Source organism: Barbus barbus (genome assembly GCF_936440315.1).
Source record: "Barbus barbus genome assembly, chromosome: 6".
NCBI lineage: Eukaryota > Metazoa > Chordata > Actinopteri > Cypriniformes > Cyprinidae > Barbus > Barbus barbus.
In genome coordinates this window covers 11,539,641-11,565,214 of record NC_136734.1, presented here as the reverse complement: position 1 = coordinate 11,565,214, position 25,574 = coordinate 11,539,641, and the positions used below count along the sequence as shown (strand labels likewise).

General features: G+C 36.1%; 1 protein-coding gene across 1 annotated transcript in view; it reads right to left on the bottom strand.

Moving 5' to 3' along the window:
- LOC306870862 (serine/threonine-protein kinase PAK 3) overlaps window positions 1–25,574 on the bottom strand; it is a gene marked incomplete at its 3' end in the record, with an annotated part of 285,953 nt that overhangs the window by 73,003 nt on the left and 187,376 nt on the right. Inside the window, exons 9-11 of the mRNA XM_079418334.1 lie at window positions 21,205–21,253; window positions 20,993–21,105; window positions 13,118–13,235 (exon numbers count right to left, since the gene is read on the bottom strand). Of these exons, the coding sequence (XP_079274460.1) occupies window positions 13,118–13,235; window positions 20,993–21,105; window positions 21,205–21,253 (280 nt within the window). The remainder of the gene's footprint in view (window positions 1–13,117; window positions 13,236–20,992; window positions 21,106–21,204; window positions 21,254–25,574) is intronic.

Here is a 25,574-nt window from a genome sequence, read left to right as displayed (position 1 = left end):
TGAATACTGGCATCACTGAGAGATGACTTAAGGATCCGATGAATCGGTTCTTTGAACCAGTTCATTGAGCTGAACGGTCCAAATGAATCGTTTTGGAGAAAAGAATCGGACTTTGCATCTGTAACACAGATCGCAAAAAAGGGGGTTTGTAACATCACAACACAGGAGCGTATACTTCACAAAACAAAGTGTGGAAATGTGTGTCTTTTTATATAGGGCAGGGATGGGCAACTGGCGGATCGACAAGAAGCTAATGCATTATAAAAAAAAATACAATTAAGACACTAAGATATATAGATACAGTATATAAGATTAATATAATAATTCATACTTTTGACTCTTTCCTTTTTTCAAAATAGTTTAAAGACTAAAATGTTAAGTTTAGGTCTTAAAAAGGTCTTTTAAGGTCTTAAATTTGATTTTAAAAATCCTGCAGATACCAGTTTATACTATGGTACTATTTGGAGTAATTACTATTTTTTTAATAAGCCCTTTTTAACTATCCTCTTAGGCGGTTTTGAGAATGTTCTGTAGGCCGCTAGTAAAAAGTAAGACCTCTGTACATTTGTTTGTTGTAAATTTTCAGACAATGCAAGTAAGATGCACTTAACATTGGCTTGTTGGGGTAATATTGCTGTCAACTGACAACAAAGTTTCCCTTCTGAATTAGCATAACTGCACAAGGTTTATAGTTAATAACATCTTTAAAAACAAAATACATTAAGGTAACACTTTTAGAACATTTATTCACTATTAACTATGATTTTCCCTCAATAAATTCCAAATCAAAAGTTATCAAAGTTGCCCATCCCTGATATAGGGTATGTGAGCGTGTGTATAATCAGAAGTCGGACGATTTAGAGCACTGCTGTGCATGAGTATTTTGCGATATGCATCCCCGTTCATCCATGTTTGAAGTGTGAGGTGTATGCTGGGTATGGTAGTTCCCTGACCTGAAAGTCTACAGCGTTTGAATGAGGTATTAGTTACACGTGTTCAGTTTAACATCTTTGTAAATACAAAAACAAAAAGAATTGTTAAAACATATTTAGACCAAACAATTATATTCAAGAATAATATGATATGCGTATGCTACAACAAACTTGATGTGTATGTTGTAATGGAGCGACCGTTGTTATGTTATCTTGTGAAGCGTTAGGTGTCAGCATTGAAACCAAATAATTGTCTTTATCTTAAGAAAAAAGTCAATCACGTCCTGCTGCTAGTGTCTGAATATCCAGTCGGTCTTCATCATGAAATTATGTACCCGTCATCACTGCATTCTGGAGAACATGCATTGTGTTAGACAGGGTGCTTCGTGACCCGAAGGGGTATGTTTGTTGAGTTATCTGCCTCTGCATGTTGAGTGTGACCAGTATTTTTACAGACTGTTAGCCCGTGCTTATATTTCATAAACTTTGTAAGCGGGGGGGCCTTGTAATAATACGTTAAACATTTGATGATTCAGTCAATCACGCATCCAGAGTTTTATCTTACTGCGGCGCTATAATAAATTTTCTGCAATGGTTGTACTTTTTACGATGCTTCAAATCGGGTCTGGCTTGTTTTACGAGCATACCCTTGTTTGCCAAACTAGTGTTAAGTGATACTGTTTGCATTTTTAACATTACAGAGGTTAATGAACTCTTTCACCATCTGTTATTGTAATAATAACAGTTTCATTTTTAACTTTAGTTTAATTCATTTCCTGTTTACTAATCTGGTCTTTGGGGTCTATATGAACCCAACAATTGATAGAGAAATTGTACAAAAAAATACACATTTTTAATTATACAAATAATATATGTTTTTTTGTTTGTTTACTTCTCATCCATTCATTAATGCTGTGTTTTGGGAGATATGAAGTACTTTTGTACCTATTTACCACACAATTCCTCAACTACACCATAAGCTTGCATATGAAATATTGATTTTTAATGGAAAAAATCACTTAAATGATCTAAATTTAATTTAAATTGTTTCTGGATATTGATCTAGGTGTTATGTGTAGAAGTACGCCATCCACTGGTTAGAGATAAACCTAAATTATTTACAGTTTAAGAAATAAATAGTTTTGACCAGCAGAGGCAATAGAGAGCCATTCATTTTACTGCATGTGGCCAACTGCTTGTGTCACAACTTTTGAAATACATTTTGTGAATTTATATATATATATAAACATAAGAAAGGACATTTAAAATAATTATTTTTTAAAATAGCAGAATTTTTGTAGTTTTTGATGCATTTTGAAATGTCTGTTTTAGACCCTCTTTTATAGCCTTTGTGTGGGAACATTTACTTTGTTTTCAAAACACAGATCTAGCTCTTACATCTAAACAAAAACATTTTACAGTGGAAAAGGTCAGTTGCCTTTTATCTCTGTTTCATCTCTCTCTTGCTCTCTCTGCATGTGAGTGTGCATATGCATGCATTAGGTCTCACTCACACGCGTTCTGCATGTGTGCTGATTTCATTAGCCAAATTGGATACAAATTCTCTCTGTGACAGTCACACCTGTGTGTGTGTGTGTGTCTGTGTGTGTGTGAGAGAGAGAGAGAGAGTGCATATGCCTGTGTTTGTACGTACGTGTGTGTGTGTGTGTGTGTGTGTGTGTGTGTGTGTCTGTGAGAGAGAGAGCGCGAGAGAGAGAGAGTGCATATGCCTGTGTGTGTGTGAGAGAGAGAGAGAGTGAGAGAATGCATGTGTGCATATGTATGTGTTGTGCATATGTCTGTGTTTGTACTTGTGCGTGTGTGTGTGTGTGTGTGTGTGTGTGTGTGTGTGTGTGAGTGAGTGAGTGAGTGTGTGTGTGAGAGAGAGAGAGTGAGAGAATGCATGTGTGCATATGTATGTGTTGTGTGTGTGTGCTTGTGTGTGCGCATGCATTAGGTCTTACCCTTTTATATCTTTGCTCTGCATTTGTGACTGATTTCCTTTGCCAGTTCTATAAAAATGCTCTCTGTGGCAGTACACACATACATGTGTGTTTATTTGTGTGTGTGTGTGTGTGTGTGTGTGTGAGTGAGTGAGTGAGTGAGTGAGTGAGCATGTCTTTTCTACATCACATTTATGCTCTAGTAGTAGGCCTTCATTTCCGTGTGAAAATTTTCTGATTTATGCTGGATTTATAGATTTTTTTGACAAATGAAGAAAAAATATTGAGTTTTTTTCACATTTCCCATTCATTTCAATGTGGGGTCATATTGACCCCGAAGACCAGATTTGTAAAAAATATTTTACATACCTTCAGAACAACCGAATCAAGCCCAGTTTTTTGTGTGTGTATAGATAGATTATGTAGGAAAAGTCACAAAATCTTATAAAGATGTGATTTCACTACAAACTATAAGCATTCTAACTTAGAAACAAAAATCACGTTTTGATGAGAAAGCCAGATATGGTATATAAATTACCACTTTTTTATTGATTAATATGATATAATCATGCTGAATTTACAAGGTTATGTTATACAATAATGTTTCATGTACTCACTGGTTACTGTATACATATTCAAGAGAAATGCATAACCTCAGTTGTTTTAATCAATCTAAAGTTTTTAGTCTGTAATTATAATATCTTAAAAGAAAAGTCTTTCATACATTCTATTTCCATCTGTCCCAGGACTCTGTTACACAAAAAGCAACTGAGTGTGGTTGTGAATCCTACATGAAAGCTAAAAAAAATACTTTTGAACTATTTATTTAACAGCAATATTGAACTTTACACATAGTTAACATCTTAACACATCTGTATCATTAAGATATTAATGTCATCACAAACCATCAGACACATCAGGTTGGGGTGATAAGATGGACTGTTTCTTATATTAATTATTTGATGAAATCTTAGTAAAATAAAAATATAAAGACCCAGTTGTTTTTATTTTAACAAAATAAAACATTAGTGTAAAAAAAAAAGATGCATTTAAATAGCATGGCTAACAATACCATTTTTAAAAGTGAGAAAGAAAGTCTAATCTGTTGTAAAGATTCTGTGAGACATTTGTAGCACCTTGTATACGTTATTTTGTTGCAAACAACCTTATGACAAATAATTCAGAAATAAAAATCTCTGTAAGTGTCTTGTGTTAACCAGAGGATAATTTGCCTGCTTCTAATCCTCATCATGGTTTTAGGTTTGAAAGATCTAAAAATCTACAAAACTTATTTGTTAAAATGAAAGCTATATTATTTTTTAATCATACCGCTTTCGTCATCTTGTAGGGATACCCAGTGTGATTCTAAAGGTTTTTATTTGTAAAATGTTTGTATGAGACATCATAAAAGTCTAAATATTTAACTGTAGTGTTGTTTGTGTACATATTTGTGTTGAGTGTTTGTGTTTGTCTGCATGTTTGAGTGTTTGTGTGTGATTGAGTGTTTGCGTGTATATGTTTGTGTTTAGTGTTTGTGTTCAGTGGTGGACTGGCCATCTGGAGCACCGGGAGTTTTCCTTGCGTAAATATAAAGAATGATAGAAAATGTACGCAGCCTATATCCATCGGCCCAAACCAATGGCCCGTATATCCCACTTGAGTCGAACATTCTAATTAATTTAGCGTGTTCTGGTTCAAAAGCGCTCATCAATGTCAAAATGTTTGAAATGCCAATTAAATTGAAGAAGGCAGGATTTAGCCTACAGTTCACAGAAGCGGAGCATTTGAATGCGAGCTGAGGTAAGATAAGCAGCTGAATATGATGAGACAATTCAGCACTATTTACCAAGTTTACGATAAAAAAAAGTTAAACGGCATTCATTAATTTTCAGGGATGTAAACTACTGGCCTTTTCGAATCACTCTGATTTTAATGCCATTTACATGATTTGTCACAATGTGGCCTACATAGAAACATTAACGTAGCAGTTTTCAGCAGACTTGAGATAAAAGTGAATGTTTGCATATCTATCCAGGCTTTCTTCCGTAATTTCACTTGTCTAAGAAAATGTTTCAGAAAACTCTAAAATATCTAAAATATTATTCTCAAATTTACACAAGAACATTGTAAATCTTCTAAATCTAAATTCGTTTCAATTGCCGTGATTAGGATATATTATAATAAAAAAAAATTAGTTCACATGCATTATTTTATATATACACTGGCAGTCGAAAGTTTGAAATAAGACTTTTTATTTATTTTTTGAAAGAAGGCTGAATTTATCTGAAAAGACAGTAAAAACACTTATGAAATATTAAATTAAAATTTTTTTTAAAGATATTTTAAAATGTAATTTATTTCTGTGATCAAAGCTGAATTTTCAGTGTCACATGATCCTTTAGAAATCATTCTAATGCTGATTTGCTGTTTAATTATTATCAGTTATAATGTGTGCTCAATTATATTAATAATGGTTCTTATTATTATCAGTGCTGAAAATTCTCTTTTTTTGGAAACTGTCTATACTTTAACTTTGTATTCATCAAATAATCCTGAAAAAGTTCAAGAAGAGCATTTATTTTAAATATAAATAATTTGTAATAAGTATACATCTCTTACTGTCACTTAAATCAATTTAATGCAACCTTGTTGAATAAAAGTTTTTCTCTATCTATCTAATTTCATCCTGAACATCAGTTTGAAGCCACATTCACCAGATCTACATGATAAACATACTGTTTTTTTTTTTTTTTTTAGGAAAAATATTTTCTTCCTAAACTTTACCTAACTTAACTTCAGCAGATACCCTACGCAAATCCAACTGTTTGGAAAACAGGTTCAAAAGTCTACACAGCCTTTGTCAAAAGTTTAGGCAAAAGTTCAGTGGTGGGGTCAAAGTTCACACTCACAGGTGCATGCCATAAAATAGATGCAATTGAGATCCTTTGATCACTGAACAATTGATAAAACTTGGCTTACTGAATATCAGGTCCCTTTCTACATAAGCACTTTGTAAATGATTTGATCAATGATCATAATCTAGATTTGCTCTGTTTGACAGAAACATGGCTAAAACCAGATGAATACATTACTTTAAATGAGTCTACCCCTCAGGATTACTGCTATAAAAATGAGCCACGTCCAAAAGGTAAAGGGGGAGGTGTTGCAACAATTTATAGCAATATTCTCAGTATTTCTCATAGGGCAGGCTTTAAGTATAACTCGTTTGAAGTTATGGTGCTGCATATAACATTATCTAGAAAAACACGTGTTAGTGATAAATCCCCTGTGATGTTTGTACTGGCTACTGTATACAGGCCACCAGGGCACCATACAGACTTTATTAAAGAATTTGCTGATATTCTATCTGAGTTAGTGCTGGCTGCAGATAAAGTCTTAATTGTTGGCGATTTTAATATCCATGTCGATAATGAAAAAGATGCATTAGGATCAGCATTTATAGACATTCTGAACTCTATTGGGGTTAGACGACACGTTTCAGGACCTACTCATTGTCGAAATCATACTCTAGATTTAATACGGTCACATAGAATTGATGTGAAGCTAAAACTGTAAATTCTAAATGTAAACTCCGGATCAGATGGTGGATTGGCGCCGGGAGATGATGTCTCCCTGATCGTCGGCAGAGGCCATGACACCTGGATGAGCCCCGGGGACATATCCCCAGCGAAGACCTCGACTTAAATACAATAAAACTAAAAATAAATGTTACAAGTATGGTAGAACCATCACTTCTGCCACAAAAGACTGCTTTGCAATTAAACTTCCTGATTTATCTCAATTCTTCAGCATATCCAACAGCGCAGAAAAACTTGATGTAACAGAAACTATGAACTCTCTCTTTTCTAGAAACTATGGACTCTCTCTTTTCTAGCACTTTAGATACAGTTGCTACTTTACACTTAAGGAAGATCAAAGAAAACAGTCTGACTCCGTGGTATAATGAGCACACTCGCACCCTAAAGAGAGCAGCCCGGAAAATGGAGCGCAGCTGGAGGAAAACAAAACTAGAGGTATTTCGTATAGCTTGGCGGTAAAGTACCCTATCCTACAGAAAAGCATTAAAAACTGCTAGATCTGATTACTTTTCGTCTCTTCTAGAAGAAAACAAACATAACCCCTGGTATTAATTCAATACGGTCACTAAATTAACGAAAAATAAAGCATCAACAGGTGTTGGCATTCCCCAAGAGCACAGCAGTAATGACTTTATGAACTACTTTACTTCCAAGATCGATACTATCAGAGATAAAATTGTAATCATGCAGCTGCCAGCTACAGTATCGCATCAGATAGTGCACTATAGATCCCCTGAGGAACAATTCCATTCATTCTCTACTATAGGAGGGGAAGAATTGTAGAAACTTCTTAAATCATCTAAACCAACATCATGTATGTTAGACCCTATTCCATCTAAACTACTAAAAGAGCTGCTTCTAGAAGTCATAGATCCTATTTTTGGCTATTATTAATTAATCATTGTCATTAGGATATGTCCCCAAAACCTTCAAATTGGCTGTAATTAAGCCTCTCATTTAAAAACCACAACTTGACCCCAAAGATCTAGTTAATTACAGACTGATCTCAAATCTCCCTTTTCTGTCAAAGATACTAGAAAAGGTAGTATTCTCACAATGATATTCCTTCCTAGAGAAAAATGGTATCTGTGAGGAATTCCGGTCAGGATTTAGACCGTATCATAGTACTGAGACTGTTCTCATTAGAGTTACAAATGACCTGCTTCTATCATCTGATCGTGGTTGTATCTCTTTATTAGTGCTACTGGATCTTAGCGCTGCGTTTGACACTATTGACCACAACATTCTTTTGAATAGACTAGAACACTTTCTTGGCATTAGTGGAAGTGGCTTAGCATGGTTCAAATCGTACTTATCTGACCGACATCAATTCGTAGCAGTGAATAAAGAGGTATCATATCGATCACAAGTGCAGTATGGAGTACCTCAAGGCTCAGTACTAGGGCTGTTACTTTTCTCGCTATAAATGTTACCCTTGGGAGATATTATCAGGAGAAACGGTGTTAGCTTTTGCACTGTTATGCTGATGATACTCAGCTCTATATTTCTTTGCGGCCCTGTGAAACACACCAAACTGAGAAACAATTGAGAATACATAGTCGATATAAAAAAACTGGATGACGAGTAACTTCTTACTGCTAAATTCTGAAAAAAACAGAGGTGTTAATTATCGGACCTAAAAACCCCACATGTAATAACCTAGAACACTATCTAACACTTGACGGTCTGTCAATTCTTCTTCATCAGTTAGGAACCTAGATGTGCTGTTTGATAGCAATCTTTCATTTGAAAGCCATGCTTCTAGCATCTGTAAAACTGCATTTTTCCATCTCAAAAACACCTAAACTGTGACCTATGCTCTCAACGTCAAGTCAAGTCACCTTTATTTATATAGCGCTTTTAACAATGTAAATTGTCAAAGCAACTGCACAATATCCAAAAAAAAAAGGAAATAGTGTGTCAATAGTGTAAAATGAAAAAAGAAAAAAAAATTGCAATCATATAAGTAGTTAACAGAAATGCTAACAGAAAACGTCAAATGCAGAAATGCTAATTCAGGCATTTATGACCTCAAGGTTAGACTATTGTAATACTTTATTGGGTGCTTGTTCTGCACGCTTGATCAACAAACTACAGCTGGTCCAAAATGCAGCAGCTAGAGTTCTTACTAGAACCAGGAAATATGACCATATTAGCCCGGTTCTGTCAACACTGCACTGGCTCCCTATCAAACATCATATAGATTTTAAAATCTTGTTAACTACTTATAAAGCCCTGAATGGCTTAGCTCCTCAGTACTTGAGCGAGCTCTTATCACATTATAGTCCTCCACGGCCGCCGCGTTCTCAAAACTCTGGCCGTTTGATAATACCTAGAATATCAAAATCGATTCTGCGGGTGGCAGATCCTTTTCCTATTTAGCACCCAAACTCTGGAACAATCTACCTAACACTGTTCGGGAGGCAGACACACTCTGTCAGTTTAAATCTAGATTAAAGAGACATTTCTTTAACCCTTTAGGCGCCAGGTTTTTTTGGAAAAAATGCTGGATTTTGACATCAAGATTTCAAAAGCTTGTGGCTTGAAATGGCTTAAAGATAGAGATCTACTGTAAATTAGAAAAATGTTGGGCATGACTTAAAGTTTATGTGGGGTGTAAATATACTCATCTAATTTGCATATTATGACGTCATCAGGGGCGGCCCTCTTGAATTTCATAATATTTAGGAAATAGTAGATATTGAATTGATGTTTGATTTTTTTTTTTTTTTGTCTTTTTCTCCTCATTCCAAATAATCAGAAAAGAGGAAACCAACAATTAAACAGGAGAAAGTACCAAATTATTACTATATTACTATGCTATATAGTATAGTAAAACGCATGTGAACAGTAGCCTACTTTTTGATCAGTTCATCAGTAATATTCAGGAAATAATAGATACTGAATTGATGTTTGATTTTTTTTTTTTACTTTTTATCCTCATTCCAAATGATCAGGAAAAGAGGAAATCAACAGTAAAACAGGAGAAAGTAGTAATTACTATATTACTGTGCCATAGTAAAATACATGTGCCTATTTTTTTATCAGTTGACCAGCTATCTGCCCAATCAGGTATCTATGTGACAGTTTATAGTTCTTGAGAGTATGGTAGCTCTCATTGCATGGCACATCGCGCACAGACATACCCCCCACTGGCTGCACCGTCTGCTGGCGGCCCTTGGAGCGCGCGCGATCAGAACAAACGACGCAATCTGGCCGATTATCAGAGAGCAACAGCTCTCCTATGGACACTAAGACCACGTCCACCCCTGCCACCCCCATCCCCGTTGGGCAAAATGTTGAAATGATCACTTGTTTGTGCTTTGTGAACGATCGCACCTTGCGGAGCGGCACCATTGCGCGGAAAAGATGTACCGGGAGAAGCGCGATCATTAGACGGCCGATCGTTATTCCCAAAAGGCAAATATTCCCCTTCAGAGTCAGAATCGGCGAATGACATTTGCAACACATCCTCACAGTACAACTTTTTATTAGCCGTTTGGCGATTTTCTCTCACAATTTACTCAGAAGCTATGAACTGAATTGCTTCCGCATCAATGACACGATAGCTCACTTACTCTGCTATTTCCTCGAACAATTTTGGTCTAGAATTGAAGTACTACATGTCTGCCATCTAGTGGAAGGGAATACAAATGAGCCATTACACCAGATTAGGAACTACAGCCCATTTCATGAAGTATGACGTCTTGTCGCAATTTTGCGACTTTGGCGCTTAGAGGGTTAACCTGGCTAACACATAACACACTACTACACTTCTATTATTCAAATCCGTTAAAGGATTGTTAGGCTGCATTAATTAGATCAACCGGAACCGGGAACACTCCCCATAACACACAATGTACTCGTTACATCGTAAGAAGAATGGCATCTACACTAATATTTGTCCGTTTCTTTCTTATTCTGTTTCTCAGTCCGTGTCCGGATCAGATGGTGGATTGGCGCCGGGAGATGATGTCTCCCTGATCGTCGGCAGAGGCCAGGACACCTGGATGAGCCCCGGGGACATATCCCCAGGTAGAACCATCACTTCTGCTAAAAAATATAATAAAATGCCTAACTACATAATACTATTATTGTTAGAAATTGCATCAATATAAAATAGAAATATAATACATTTATACATTTAAAATTGTAATTAAAACAATAAGTAAACAATAAATAAACAATCTCCTAGCCAGAGGAGAACTGGCCCCCCCAACTGAGCCTGGTTTCTCCCAAGTTTTTTTCTCTCCATTCTGTCACAGAGGGAGTTTTGGTTCCTTGCCGCTGTCGCCAATGGCTTGCTCAGTTGGGGACACTTAATTTCTAGTGATTAACGTCAATTTGATTTCGCAGATACTATTTAAACTAAACGGAGCTAGACAATGACATCTCTGAATTCAATAATGAAATGCCTTAACTGAAAATTGAGTGTTTAGTCTTATTTTTCTACATTACTGACTCTCTATTCTCCAATTTGAGACTGTTAAGTGCTTTGACAATCTGTATTGTTAAAAGCGCTATATAAATAAAGGTGACTTGACTTGACATGATATAGGTGTCCAAACTGGTGTTCAGTTATGAGTGGGGAGGGAGGGGTGTGGCAGTGGAATTTTTATGACCCTCAATCAATCAAATTTTTGACACAGTCGCTTTTACTCTCTCTGGGGTAAAGATGTAATTGCAAGAGATAATTAGCCTATCTTTTCTTGTTAAAACTTGACACCAAGGTCATGAATTCGAAAGAAAACGCATCCAACATGAGTCTACACATTTGTCACAATTAAAACTTTTCAATTCACCATCAACACAATAATAATGTAAAACAATCCATACCACATACACCCTAAAAATGCTGGGCTAAAAACAACCCAACTTGGGTTATTTGGCAACCCAGCACTGGGTAAACATTGGACAGAACACATGCTGGGTTATTTTGAACGCACACATCTATGTGTAGCCATTCATCCACATGTAAACAGAGTATAATCTATGTGTAGCCATTCATCCACATGTAAACAGAGTATATATATATATATATATATATATACATATATACACACACACATATATACACACACATACATATATATATGTGAAATTGAAATTGCTGTAAATACAGGGTGATAAGGATCAAACCTGCTTTCAAACCCAGCAACCCAGCTGTAGCTGTATAACTTTACAACAGCAACACTGCTTTAACAAAAAAGCAAAACAGCAAGACTTTTGACATTTAAAAAATAAATAAAATGCTGTCTAATCGCTCTCGCAGTACTTTGATGTCTCACACAGAACAGTCTGTGCAGTGCTGCATCAAGTCCAACACATATTGTGTTTTATTAGGAGACACACAACAGTTCTTCTGTGGCTTTATAGGTAATATTTTCACTTACAGAATTTAGCAAAATCAGACAATGTTGTGTCTAATATCAATACAATACAATACATAATACAATATTAACTTCTTATTATTGAATTGTTGTAAGTACATATCACATTTCCAACTGGTCAGTGTTAAAAAAATGCTGGGAAATCACTTCACGTAGCCCTACAAGAGTGATTACTGATAAACTGTCTGAAAAAAAAAAAAAAAAAAAAAAAAAAAGTCACATTTTAGAGAAGACGAGGGAAAAAAATAAAATAAATAAATAAAAATCACCCACTGACTTTCAAAGCTGCTAACAACCGTTATAGAAATATAGTGGAGTGAAAAGTACAATATTTGTCTTTCAAATGTAGTGAAGTTAAAGTAATAAGTTTTTAGAAAAAATAATACTCAAGTAAAGTACAGATACTCAAAGTGTACTTAAGTACAATACTCAAGTAAATGCATCTTAGGCAGAGGCGGACCGTAACTAAGTACATGTTAAGTATTAAGATCATTCAATAGTATTTGTGCTCCACACTCGATGCTCCTTTTATGTAGAGCTTGAAAAAAAGAAAAAAAAAAAAAGAGTTGAGCCCTCACAACAGAATTTAATTTCCCTCTTGAAATTAACCATGGCTTTAATAAGAATTCATCTGTATTTAATTTATACAGTGAATACTATGCAATGTTATTTTACATTTGATTAATTAAAATTTTTGGGTCATTACTTACCTGAATACTACTTAGTAGATCTTCCTGAAAAACTTAAAGCACTGTTTATCTTCATGTCTTATTTGTTTTGAGGACTTTTTACTTGTATTATTTAACCTAGTATTAGTTTTTTACTGAAGAACTGAAATACAATTTTTAATATGTAGTCTGTGATAGAACATATGGGTATAGCATAATTTTGTATTTTTAGATGCGTTGAATTAAAGAATATTTCTATTCTGGCATCACCATTGCCCTGTACATGGAGGAGAAGGACCAATCCACGCTTATTCAAGTTTATTTTAGCTTTGTTTCAAGTATGGTTAGAGTATTGAACCAAATCGTGACATGAGAGTATTGTTACACTCATATATATATACACACACACACACACACACATACAGATATATATACACACATACAGATATATATATACACACATACAGTATATATATATACACACACATATATATATATATATATATATATATATATGTATATATATATGGAGTATATTACACCCTGCATATACTATATGTTGTGTAATTTGTGTGCATATGTTACCTCTCTGCACACTGCAGCAATCTGTCCCTCATCCATGCATGTCTCTGTTACCACATCAGTAAGTGAACCACCTGCCAAATATTCCATCACCACCCACAACTCCTCTCCTACTAGATAACTGAGACAGAAAGACAGAAACAATTTATATTACAGGCATCAACCTGACCACTGAATGCAAAGTAACACGGTAATAAAATATGGTACCTATGGTATTTACATAGTTTTCAGTAGATTCAATATGGGCCAAAAAGTTTAATGCTTTGATAAACTTTCAGTGCGAACACTTCCCGTGTATACAAGAGCATAGGTGTGCACATTAAAAATGAGGAGGAAAAAACATGAAAACTCTGTCAGAATAATGAATCTATCGTTCAAGCATTCATTTTAGTCTTAGAAAGTAAAACACTGCATCTACACCAAACACGACTCGACAAAAGACAGTAGAACCCATTGTGATCCTGTCTACACTGGATGCGTAGTTTACTGTCAGTGACTTGTTGTGGCGCGGCGCCCTGACAGTAAACCGATGCCTTGTTCTATTTATGACATACTGGCAGGGTCATAACAATCATAGACATTGATGGGACAAAATGGTTAAAATGACAAAAAGGTTCAAATAAGGACATTTTTAGGCTGATCTGCCTAAGCAGTCTAACAGTGCTCTTCAATTTTAAAATATTTGAGATGGTCAGTCAATCAGTATGTACATTTAACAGTGTTAAAAAGGTTTGATATTTTTGAATTAGATTAAAAATGTATCCATTTTGTTGCAAGTGCAGTGTGCTTCCAGAGAGAGCCTGACCATGCACGCTTTTAATTGGCTGTGATATTTGATTGATTCTGTCATGTTGCATCTGGTGTGGACACCCTAATTGCTAGTCACTGGAATCTTGTCGGGTCGTGGGTAGTTAGGACATGGTGTCAGACAGGCCATGGTGCGTATATGTCAGTGGCAAACGGTGACTTTTTTAACCGGTATGCTGAGTGCTAAGATTAAGGAAATTTGCCTCCTGCAGGCCTTTGTTGTAACGCGTAATCTACATTAGCTGTATTGTTTATAATACATTATGTATTTTAACAGTTTTGTTGAATAAAACCATATGATTTCTTGCTTTTGATACTATATTTTAACTAATTATTATTGCATCACTGCTAGTATATATGTAGCTACTTTAAGTCATTTTAAAAGTTATTGTTCACTTAAATCCATTTTTATTACCACAAAAAAAATAAAATAAATATATATATAAAATTATAGTGCCCTATGAAATCCGTTTTATTTCCACATTCAGTTTTGTTACATTGTATTCATCAAAAAGCCTGTCTAATTAAGTTTTACCTTTAGCAAATTCTGTTTTCCATTATTTTCTGAATTCCATTTTAATTGTTCCATTAAATTAATAATAAAAAGCATATCCAGTTAATTGATTTTATATAAAAAAAAAAAAAAAAAAAAAAAAAAAAAAAAAAAAAGGTATTTTTTCAGAAATACCGCACATTTACATTTTTCACCTAAATAAATTCTGGTAAACAATATTTTTGGTAAATACTTCTTTAGAAAGTGTTTTTTGATTATAATTGTATTAGACTAGAACACGTGGATATGTTGTCATTCTCACACTATAATACTGAACTGTGATTTCAGTGATTTCAGTGACTATGAGATGGACACTTGCTTCTTGCACTCTATGTTGCGCTTCACTTTTGCTTTAAAAAAGGATTTCAAAGAAATTTAGATTTCATTTGGTTTAATAAAATATTTTTAAGTAAAATTGTTGATTTTTTTTTCCGTGGGAAATTAGACATTAGATTAATCGAAATAAAAATAGTCGTTAGTGGCAGCCCTAGAAGACAGAATCGTGACTCCTGCATGAATAGATTTTTTTCATGCACCCCTTGTTTTGACGGCATTGAAACAACTCTTCTTCTTCTCTAAAGCAGAGAACATGGCCTCGCCCCCTTTGTTGCACGTTCCCGGGGGTGTGTTTTATGTAAATTTCAGGGTTTGCCATAATTTTAAAAGACAATATTTTCGTTTACATTGAACTTTCAACCTTGTAATTTTGCAGATATTGTTTATGCTCAAACAGCAACATTACACACTGACTAAAGTTAAAAAAGTGAAATCTCAATCAACCACCCCTTTAAATCAACAACTGCCACGGTGTTTTCCTCTTGGAGTGTGCCCTAAAAGCCGATGGGGGTGGGGGATCTTAACCTTAGTACTCAACATACCCGCTTAAAAAAAAGTCACCGCTTGCCACTGATAGATATATATTAAATATCAAAATTCAACGCAACGTGTTAACGCAGGTGATTCTTTTTTTTTCAGTTTAACGCGTTAAAATTATTTAACGCCGTTAACGCAGGGGTGGGGCCTAGGGTTGGCCACCCCACTCATAACTGCTAATTCTGTCTCTTTTTTGACAAGTGCATTGATTCAGTTGCAGAATGTCTTTACAAGCACAACAGGAGATGTTTCAGACGCGCACTTTAACTTCACTTCAGGCGCGAGGCAAACGAGCATGGAAACTGTGATTACAGCGCGTGCTCTTCAGTACACACAAAGGTGCCCGTGCGCATAGCCTGTATTGTTTCATATCAAATCGCGAAAGAAACTACGAGCATTCAATGTCGTGATCAGTTAAGTCATGAAGTTAAAAAAAGGCGTTTAAAGCTGCCATAAAACGGTGCATGCATGTAATATGTTATACATGAGTTACATTAAGAACTTGTCTCTGAAATGGTTTTCAAAACTGTCCTGGAGAATCCTAGCACTTTCTCCCTCATCTAACACAATACGATGCGTGTCAGATCCACATTATGTTCGGTAGCGGCAGCTCTTAAAGAAACAGCAGCCAAAACAACCTAATAACCAGCTGCTGTGATGTCTGTTCATCAAGAACAAAAGAAAAGAGAGGAAATCAATAACTTTTATAGTTTTAAGGATTCATCTGTATTTAATTTAGAATTTAGTGTTTGATAACTTTATTCAATTTCTGTATATTTCTGCTGAGGGGCACAGGTAGACAATTATGACATTATAATAAATATTCCACACTGAGGAAGGCTTTGTAGCCGAAACGTTTGTGTCTTTTCCCCATCGGTGATGTATGTTATCTAAAATGAAAAAAGAAGACGTTCTTGTGAGTGCGGCTCATAATTTCTTATACAAAGTAATTTAATAGATTGACACACCAAAATAAAAAGATCAAGTAACGGAGGAGCACGGTGCAAACAACGTTGTTGAATTATAATGATATTTACCCCCATTTTAAATTCTTATTATCCAACGAAAGGTTAGATTTTTGTGATTTTTTAAAATAAAAGATCAAAAGGATTAACAATGCAGATAAATGATCTCAGCCTTCTTTGATCATATTTACCAAGGGTGCCGATATTTTTGGCCATGACTGTAAATAAAAAAGAATAGCATAAAAATTTGAATAAATACCTGTGGCATATTTGTACAAGTGTCTATTTTAGTAAATGGTAATAATTTTTTTTCATCCATATATTTTTGAAAGCGTAGGATCTTGATACATTTTGTCTCGGAAAACCATGTCTTCTGGTGTGACACCATATCCTGATTTTAAATCGGCCAATTCCAGAGAAAACTTTAATTAGTTGAAGGACCCCATTCATGGTCGTGTTACTGAAGCCCACTGTGAAGCCCATGACATGTGCACATGGTCAATTTAGTCTCAGAATTGTTAAGAAATTTAACCTTTTTTGGAACCACTACAAAAGTGTTATGTTTTGTTTTCCTTTGGTGTGACACCCCTAAATTATATTTTTTAATTAAAAACTGCATGTTAAACTACAAAATCATGGAAAATTATGCAAATGTATCTTGCTTACTGCTAATGACAGGTTAGCTTTGAATAGCAAGGTGATTAATGACAGAAAAAGGCTGAAACGTCCTATGGTGTGACAGAAAAAGTCACACTACAGGACAAAGATGTCACACCACAGGACAAGGTTTCTTTAAAAAGCATTTTTAATAATTAATTTACTCAACTACTTTATTATTTTTTTATCATTTTCAGTGTTCTTAAGTGCAATAATTACATTAAATTAATTTCTGATGTTTTTACAGAAAACTTGTACTGTTATAAAGTGTCATGAAAATAAGTATAAAATGTGATATTTTGTTTTTGAGACAGGAAGAATTGAGGGAGAGAAATTGTTGGAAGAGAGAGGACACGGAAATATATAGAGAAAATTAACGAAAATTCTTCATGCAGAAGGGAGGAGATCCTAAGAGAACAATGCAGAAAGTAAATAGAATCAAAATTATGCCTTAAAAAGAGTAGCCATATTGTTAAAAAAAAATGAATATAGTTTGAATATCAATATTTTTCTAGCTGTGCAGCGGGGGGGGGCTAGAAGAGTTTCAGTAACATAATGATTGACCAAGAGACTGAATTTTGTTGGTGAACTTTTTTTTGTCTGTTTTATTTAAAAACCATGCTGATATTGTTTGTATCAAATTAACCTTTCTTTCTCTTTTGACATGTTCAAAATTAAATAGAAATAATTTAATTACCATTTCTGTTCTTTGGTGTGACGTGATGTCTTATGGTGTGACGTAATGTCCTATGGTGTGACCCTTAAAAGAACCACAGATTTGTTTTTCTCTCATAATTTTCAGCAGTTTTGAACATATGACATCAAAGTTCGTCTTGTTGTTGAAGTTTGTCTGGAAATTGTCCAACAAGTCATGGGGGAAAAATTATGTTAATTATAATTTCCTATTAAATAAATAGCATTATATGAAAGTAAGTGTCTAACAATGACAATAAATCTCTCATATGCCATTTATGTATTATTAAGAGTTTATTTTTTTCTTAATTTTTGCTGTCACACCATAGGACAACTTTATGGTACAGTTCAGTTTAAATATTATATTTATATAGGTCCCCTCCCTCAATGTTCAAGACATGGTAACGGCCTTGTGTACTGACACAAAGTACATATGATTTGCAATGGTTATTCTGTCGCATCCGGTGTAGACATGATATGCGCAACAGACAATTATGTTTTCTTGTAAAATGTGGCAACAAGATCACAAATTTAAAAGTGAAAGTGAAATTTTTTTGTCTCCACAAGGAGTCTGACAACACCTTATCTACATTCCGAGACTCTCCCATGACGTCAAAGGCAAGTTCACTGATCTATATAAATATAAATATAGATCAGTGAACTCACTTTTATGAGGTCATCTAGCAACATTAAGTGACTAGTTTTAGCTACTGTCACTTAAAAGCAGTTGGCAACAATGGTCAGTGTTTTTTTGTCCTTTGTATTTTAATAGTTTGAGTGAAATGTGGGGTCATTAAATAAATAAATGCATACATACAGTACATGCATACAAAATCCACATATCACTTTTGGCCACTGTTGTGTTTGGTGGGGTAAGTGGCACAACATGTAAGACCCTGCTAGAGGTCTGTGCAGGACTGTTTTTTAAGTCCCGCTCCCGCGAGGTTATATCCCGCACCCATCTGCTCCCGCAATATTTTCACTCTTTGTTCACCCGCTGTCCGCTTAGAATAATTTTCTTCCCGACCCGACTGTTCCCGCTAAATTTTGATCTCGTTTCCAGAATCACACATTTAAATTCCCTCTACTGAAAGAAAGAGATATAGGCTAACAAATAAAAGTGTAGTCTGCACAAAATTGTATTTCTTATTTTATTCGTCTTGTCAAGAATCTTTTATTGACAGCAAAATGTTAAACGAATTTTGTGTCGTAAACAAAATTTGTTTAACATTTTGCTGCCAACACAGTAGGAAAAAAAAGTGTCACAGAGAAAATAAATATGTACAAAAATTATATTCCTTATTTTTATTCGTCTTGTCAGGGTACAATTCATTTAACCTTTACAACATGAACAAGTGTTGCAGAGGGGGAAAAAAAAGTAGGTTGTACAAAAATGGCCTATTATAATTTTATTCGTCTTGTCAAAATACTAAATTCATTTAAAGGGGTCATATGTTGCTTTTAAAGATCATTATTTTGTGTATTTGGTGTAACAGAATATGTTGACGTTTTATTGTTTAAAAAAAAAAAATCTCAAATACTGTAGATTATTGTAAGTCCTCTATGCCCCGCCTCTCTCAAACGCTTCGATTTCTACAGTCTCTCCTTCCGACAAGTGCAGTCTGCTCTGATTGGCCAAGTGGCACAGTACATTGTGATTGGCCGAACACTGCAAGCCGCATCGGAAATGTAACGCCCCTTTCCATCGCCAGCTTCAGCTTTCAAAATTATAGTAAAGAAAGACAGTAAATAATGTCCTTAGTTTTACCATCAGTTCAAGCCCGAGAGGGGAACAGAGTCGCATGGCAGACAGTGATGAAGCTCATATGTGTTTGCACACAAGCTGCGATTGCGTGACCGTTTCTCCCTCTCACACACACGCGAGCACACACACACACAAACGACCCTGCGCTGTGACTCTCTCTCACACATGCACACACACACACTACGCACAAAATTCCGCATTTAAACAGTCAATAATAAATACTTAAAGGAATAACAAAACATACAGTCGCTGATTCAGAAGTGCCAGATTGTCATAGCAAAGTCAGAATTGCCTCCTCGCCTAGGTTCACGAAACAGTCGTCCATAAAATGCGTTGCTGTTCTGTTGTAAGTAATCTTAATGATTCCTAAATGCATCTACTTTTGGAAGGCCAAATAAAGTGCTATTGCGTTCACCTAGAAACACACAGCGTCTCCCTGGCATGGCTGCTTCAACACTACTGCCGTTACTGAAACCTCGCCTTCTTTCTTTGCGTGAACATTTGGGCTGCATTATGCAAATATTTCCACATCTTGACGTCAAGGGCGTGTTTGAACGAGCCATTTTAGGGGGGTGTGGCAGAATCTTAACTTTGATAAAGAATATCTCTTTGGTTTTGAGACTTTATAGTCTTTGCAACTTCAGGGATCTTATCTATGCACAATCAGCTTGTAACACTCCAAAGAGAAAGGAAAACTTTAAATCGCATCATATGACCCTTTTAAACATCTTGCTGTAAACACAGTAGCCTAGGAAAAGCGTTGCAGAAGAGAAATAAATAAATTCGACATCTTTCATTTAAAATTACAGGCTAAGCAAAATATAAACAACACTGAGTTGAACGTTCTTCAAGGACACACTTTGCTCCATCTTTATTCTGGTCTGTCACTGATCGACAACCTGCCTGTTCTGTCTGAGGGCCGTATCACCACCCTGCTCTGAGCATTGTTATGCACATGCTGCGCACAGACCCCGCAAATAAAACAGCACTGGTTCATGCATGCAGCGAGTGCATAACAGTCCAGTGCAGGCTGTACGGGTGCTTGAATAAAGCGCAGAAATGCTGTCGGGAAAGGGATATTGTTAGACCGCCCACTCCTGTTCAAATTACACCAGAGTTACCGACCGCTGCTGTGTTTTATTCTGGAATTTAATCCCGCTTCGCAAGAAATCTGGTCGGGTCCCGCGGGTCAGCTTTGTCATATCTTTGCTGGAAAGTGTTTGTCTCCTTTTTGCTGTCATCTTCTTACTCCTAACTAGGAGAGCTCTTCAGCTCTCCTAAATAATTTCTTAGTTAGTCTTAACACTTAGGAACCTTTATGAATCACTCTTATTCTTAAATCTAGGAATAAGAGTAAAATTACGTCATTCTTAGAATTTTGACACACTAAAATTTTACTCTGAGTGGCTTTATAAATACGGCCCCAGATCTCTGTGTGGTGCACTGGCTGTTGTCAGATTCCTTGTGCAAACAAAAATCTCACTTGATTATTACAATTAATGGCAAAATTAATGTTTGGAAATGTAAATTTATCAGTTAATATATATTAAGATTGACGGTTGTACCTGTCCAGGTAGTTGACTATATTGGGGTTTTTGTTTTCCCTCATTACAAGGATCTCATTAATAATGAGCTCTTTCTTTGGCTGCTGCTGCAGATTCATCTTTTTGATTGCCACCTGAACAAAGTAAAAGGAACAGAGGTCAGCAAAGGAAAGGAGGCCAATATTGCTAATATGGATTTGGCGTTCTTAAAATTGAAACATAATCTGGTTTACCTCTTGTCCTGTGGCAATGTCGATAGCTGTGTATACTGTCCCAGATGCCCTAAAACACAGTAAAGAAGCAGGTGAAAACTTGTAAATTGTACAAATAAATTGTAGTGATTCATACATGAATCAGTGACCAATAGGGGCAGCACTGGATTAAATTCTTTTTTTAGCATTTAATTTAGCAATTAGCATTTTTTTTTAAACGGAGTGTCTATTCACACTAAGTGCAAATAGCCCGCCTTGTTGTTATTTTCAATAAAAATGAAGGAAATAATGTTGTTGAAAATAAAGTATCGGGTAGGGTTAGGGTAGGTGTAGGGAGGGCTTTATTGTCCCAGTAAGGTGGCATCCATTTAATAATTTGAATTAAAACTATAATTTACACTCAATACGTTATTATTGAATACTGTTTTATAATACTGAAGTGCAGAAGTAGTATAAATAGCAGAAAATGTTGCTATTTTAACAGTGTAAATTGAATCTATAGCTATTTGCACTTAGTGTAAATATCATATCGTTACAAAATACTGCTATTTTCACTTAATGTAAACAGAATCCATTGCTATTTGCACTTAGTGTAAGTAGTATCTATCGCTAAGAAAATATGCAGTAACACTTTTTGATGGTCTCCGTCGTGCTCTATGTTTGATACACACCAGACCCTTAACAGCAAATACATGTTAACTTATTATATCCCTAACCCTACCAGTCTACTTATACTGTAATAACACTGTAATGAGAGTTAGTGTATATGTAGGTGCAACGTTACTTATAGTCAACAGAATGTGTTAAAGGGACCATCAAAATAAAGTGAAACCAAATATGCTATTTGCACTTTGTGCAAATAGCATCTAATTGCTATTTACACTTAAGGCCATTGCACACGGAGTCCGAATTTTTCGTCCGAACTTTTCGCACGTTGAAAAATAAATACGACCTCACGTTTTGTCAATCACGTTTGCACACTGCCTCCGAAAATTTTGTCCGTCCAAAACAAATTCGGATCGGGTTCGATTTTTTGCGTTTTTCGCATCCGTATAAAGCATTTTGAGATGCTTTGAGAAGGTTTTTTTACAATTCAGAGCCAGCATACAAGCGAAAGCCAAAATCCAAAATAGTGTCAGACAAATTAATACACTTCGTCTTGCAGCACAGAGCACTTTATGACAAACAAATTGCGGAATACAAAGATACAGAATATAAAGAACTGCTGTAGCCTATTTTTTTATGCCTGGCGCGCACCTTTCCGATGCTGCAGTTCGGTGTGTGTGTGTGTGTCTGTTGGTGTATCCATACCTCAGACAGTCTCTGTTCAGGATAAATTGGTTCACGGAAATTGGTGGTCTTCTTTTTAATATGTGGATTCAGTATCGCTAGCAAAGTATCAAACTGAGGCACTGACATCCTGAAATAAACTTTGAATCTCTCGGGATAATCCCGCAGCTCTTTGATAAGGAGGTGGAACTCTCCTTCCTCTCTGCGCAATCTAAGGATTGGATGGACCCAATATTTCCTTTTTCTTTTTTTAAAAAGAGAGAGGACAACAAAATCATCCTCACTGCTTGAAGACATTTTGTATAGTTTTGCGAATTTTTTCGCAACGGATTAATTAAAACGCATCGGACTCCATGTGCAAGGTCTCTGTGCGTGACGAATTTTTAAGATTGCGAATGCGAAAAAACAAATTTCGGACTCAGTGTGCAGAGACGTTTAGTGTAAAGAGCATCTATCATCATTTGCACTTAGTCTAAATAGCATCTATCGCTATTTGCACTTAGTGCAAATAGCATCTCTCACTAAGAAAATATGCTATTTGCACTTAGTGCAAATAGAATCTAATTGCTATTTAAACTTATTGTATAATGCATCTATCACTAGTGCAAATAGCTGCTGCCTTCTTTTAATACTCTCAGGTCACCTCTTTAGTAATATTTATTTATTTGTTTTAACAAATGCATGTGTTACACCACAGGACAATTGAAAATAAACAAGAAAAAGCAATCAATAAATAAAAAAATAAATAAAAATAAAAACGAACAAGATGGTGCCGCACACAGCTGCCTCAGTTTGGCTCTTCAGTTGTTTTACTGTTTTTGTTAGCTGTTTCATCTGAAATCAAATATTGACCCATCTTGATCAAACTATGAAACAAGTCCTTGTGTGTGAAAACACTATATGTGTAAAAGTCAAAGTCTTATCTGTGTATATGTTAGACACTGAAGAAATCCAGTTGTGATGTAGACTGAAGTTAACGTTGTCCTTGAATCACAATTATAATCCATATTGTAGAGCATCAAAGCAGTCCTTAATGTTTCTCTCTCCATGGAAGAGAAACAATCAGGTCGACTTTAGTCCTTGTCAATGCCACCAACGAAGATTCCAATTCAATCTTCAACGCTGTCATATTTCTCAAACATAACGTAGACAAAAACCCTTCTACAAACAGAAAAGCACTTAAATTATTATCCTATCTTATTGCCAATTAAACACAGGAAACAATACCCAATAGTTTTGTTTTATACAAAATGACTGATCAAAATAACTCTTTCATAAATAAATGAAGGCAACAAAATAACCATACTCACAGTTGAGAATGAAACAAATGTTTCTCAACAAGGGCATTTCCCCAAATGCAGTAGATCAGCGCAAACGCTGCTACTAGGCACACTGGCACACAAACCAAAAGCTATCCATACCCTCTTCTTCTATTCAGCTACTACATTTTCCATGCTCAACCGAAGTTAAGGCTGCCCCCTACCAGTGAGGATTAAAACTGCAGCTGCACTCAACTCGTAGCAGGCTGAAGACTGTTACAACTGTACTGTCTGATGTTTTGCAGAACATTGTAGTTGGCGGAGCAGCAGAGCTGTTCAAACACTTTATGACGCACAGACGGCGAGCCGCTGCGCTCGTTAAGCTTAGACAGTGCGCATTTTGAACTGTACTGCCTAGCATCCATCTGGTGAATATCCACTCTCTACCCAACTAAACTGACGAACTTCGTCTGCTCTCCCAGATAAACAAGGATTTTTCAAACTCTGCTGCTCTGTATTTCACAGAAACCTTGGTGAATGACACCATACCGGACAGCATTTGCCGGGCCTCCAGCTATTTAGAGCAGATCGTGACGCGTTGAAATCGTGAGGTGGCGGGACATGCTTTTACATAAATGAAAAGTGGTGTACAGACATTAAAAGTGTTAAAGAAGATGTGCTGCCCCGATCTAGAAGCGGTCTTCATTAACTATAAGCCTTTCTATTCGACACGGGAGTTCTGCTCATTCATTCTCGTGAGTGTTTACATTCCACTGCAAGCACACGTGAGCCTGGCTTACAGAAACTCGCTGATCAAATCACTGACACAGAACAACAACATCCGATCTCTGTTATTATCATTCTCGGAGACTTTAATAAAGCAAATCTCTCCTGTGAACTTCCAAAATACAGACAGCATGTTGCATGTCCCACCAGAGACAGTAACATATTGGATCACTATTACACGACAAAGGATGAATATCCTCTGTCCCACTGGCAACTTTAGGACTCTCTGACCACTGCCTGGTTCATTTTATACCGAACTACAGGCAAAAACTTAAATCCGCTAAACCTGTAGTAAAGACTGAAAAAGAGATGGACTAATGAAACAGAGCGGGCATTACAAGCCTGTTTTGACTGCACTGATTGGAGTGTTTTGTAAGCTGCTGCCAATGATCTGGATGAATTCACGGAGACTGTAACTTCATATATCAGCTTCTGTGAGGATATATGCGTCCCTACCAGGACTTATTTAACATTCAACAATAATAAGCCATGGTTTACAGCAAAACTCTGACATCTTCATCAGGCCAACGAGGATGCCTACAGAAATGGGGACAGAGTCTTGTACAATCAGGCAAGGAACACACTGAATAAGGATATTAGAGATACTAAGAGGAGCTACACCAAAAAGTTGGAAGATCAGTTCACTTCCAACGACCCAGCTTCAGCGTGTAAAAGTCTGAAAGCCATCACCAACTACAAGACACCATCCCCCAGCACTGCAACAACTTGCTGAAAACCTAAATGAGTTTTATTGTAGATCCGAAACCCCCCACATCCATTCTGACCATCTCTTTACACAACCGTTAACACCTCCAACAACCCCCCCCCGGACTTCAGATCAGTGAAGATGATGTGCGTCAGGTCTTCAGAAAGAACAAGAGAAGAAAAGGCACCAGGCCCAGACGGTATCACACCAGCCTGTCTGAAAACCTGTGCTGACCAGCTGGCCCCATCTTTTCACAGATCTTCAACATATCACTGGAGCTGTTAGAAGTCCCTGCCTGCTTCAAACGCATCATCACCATCCCAAAGAAACCAAAGATAACAGGATTTAAC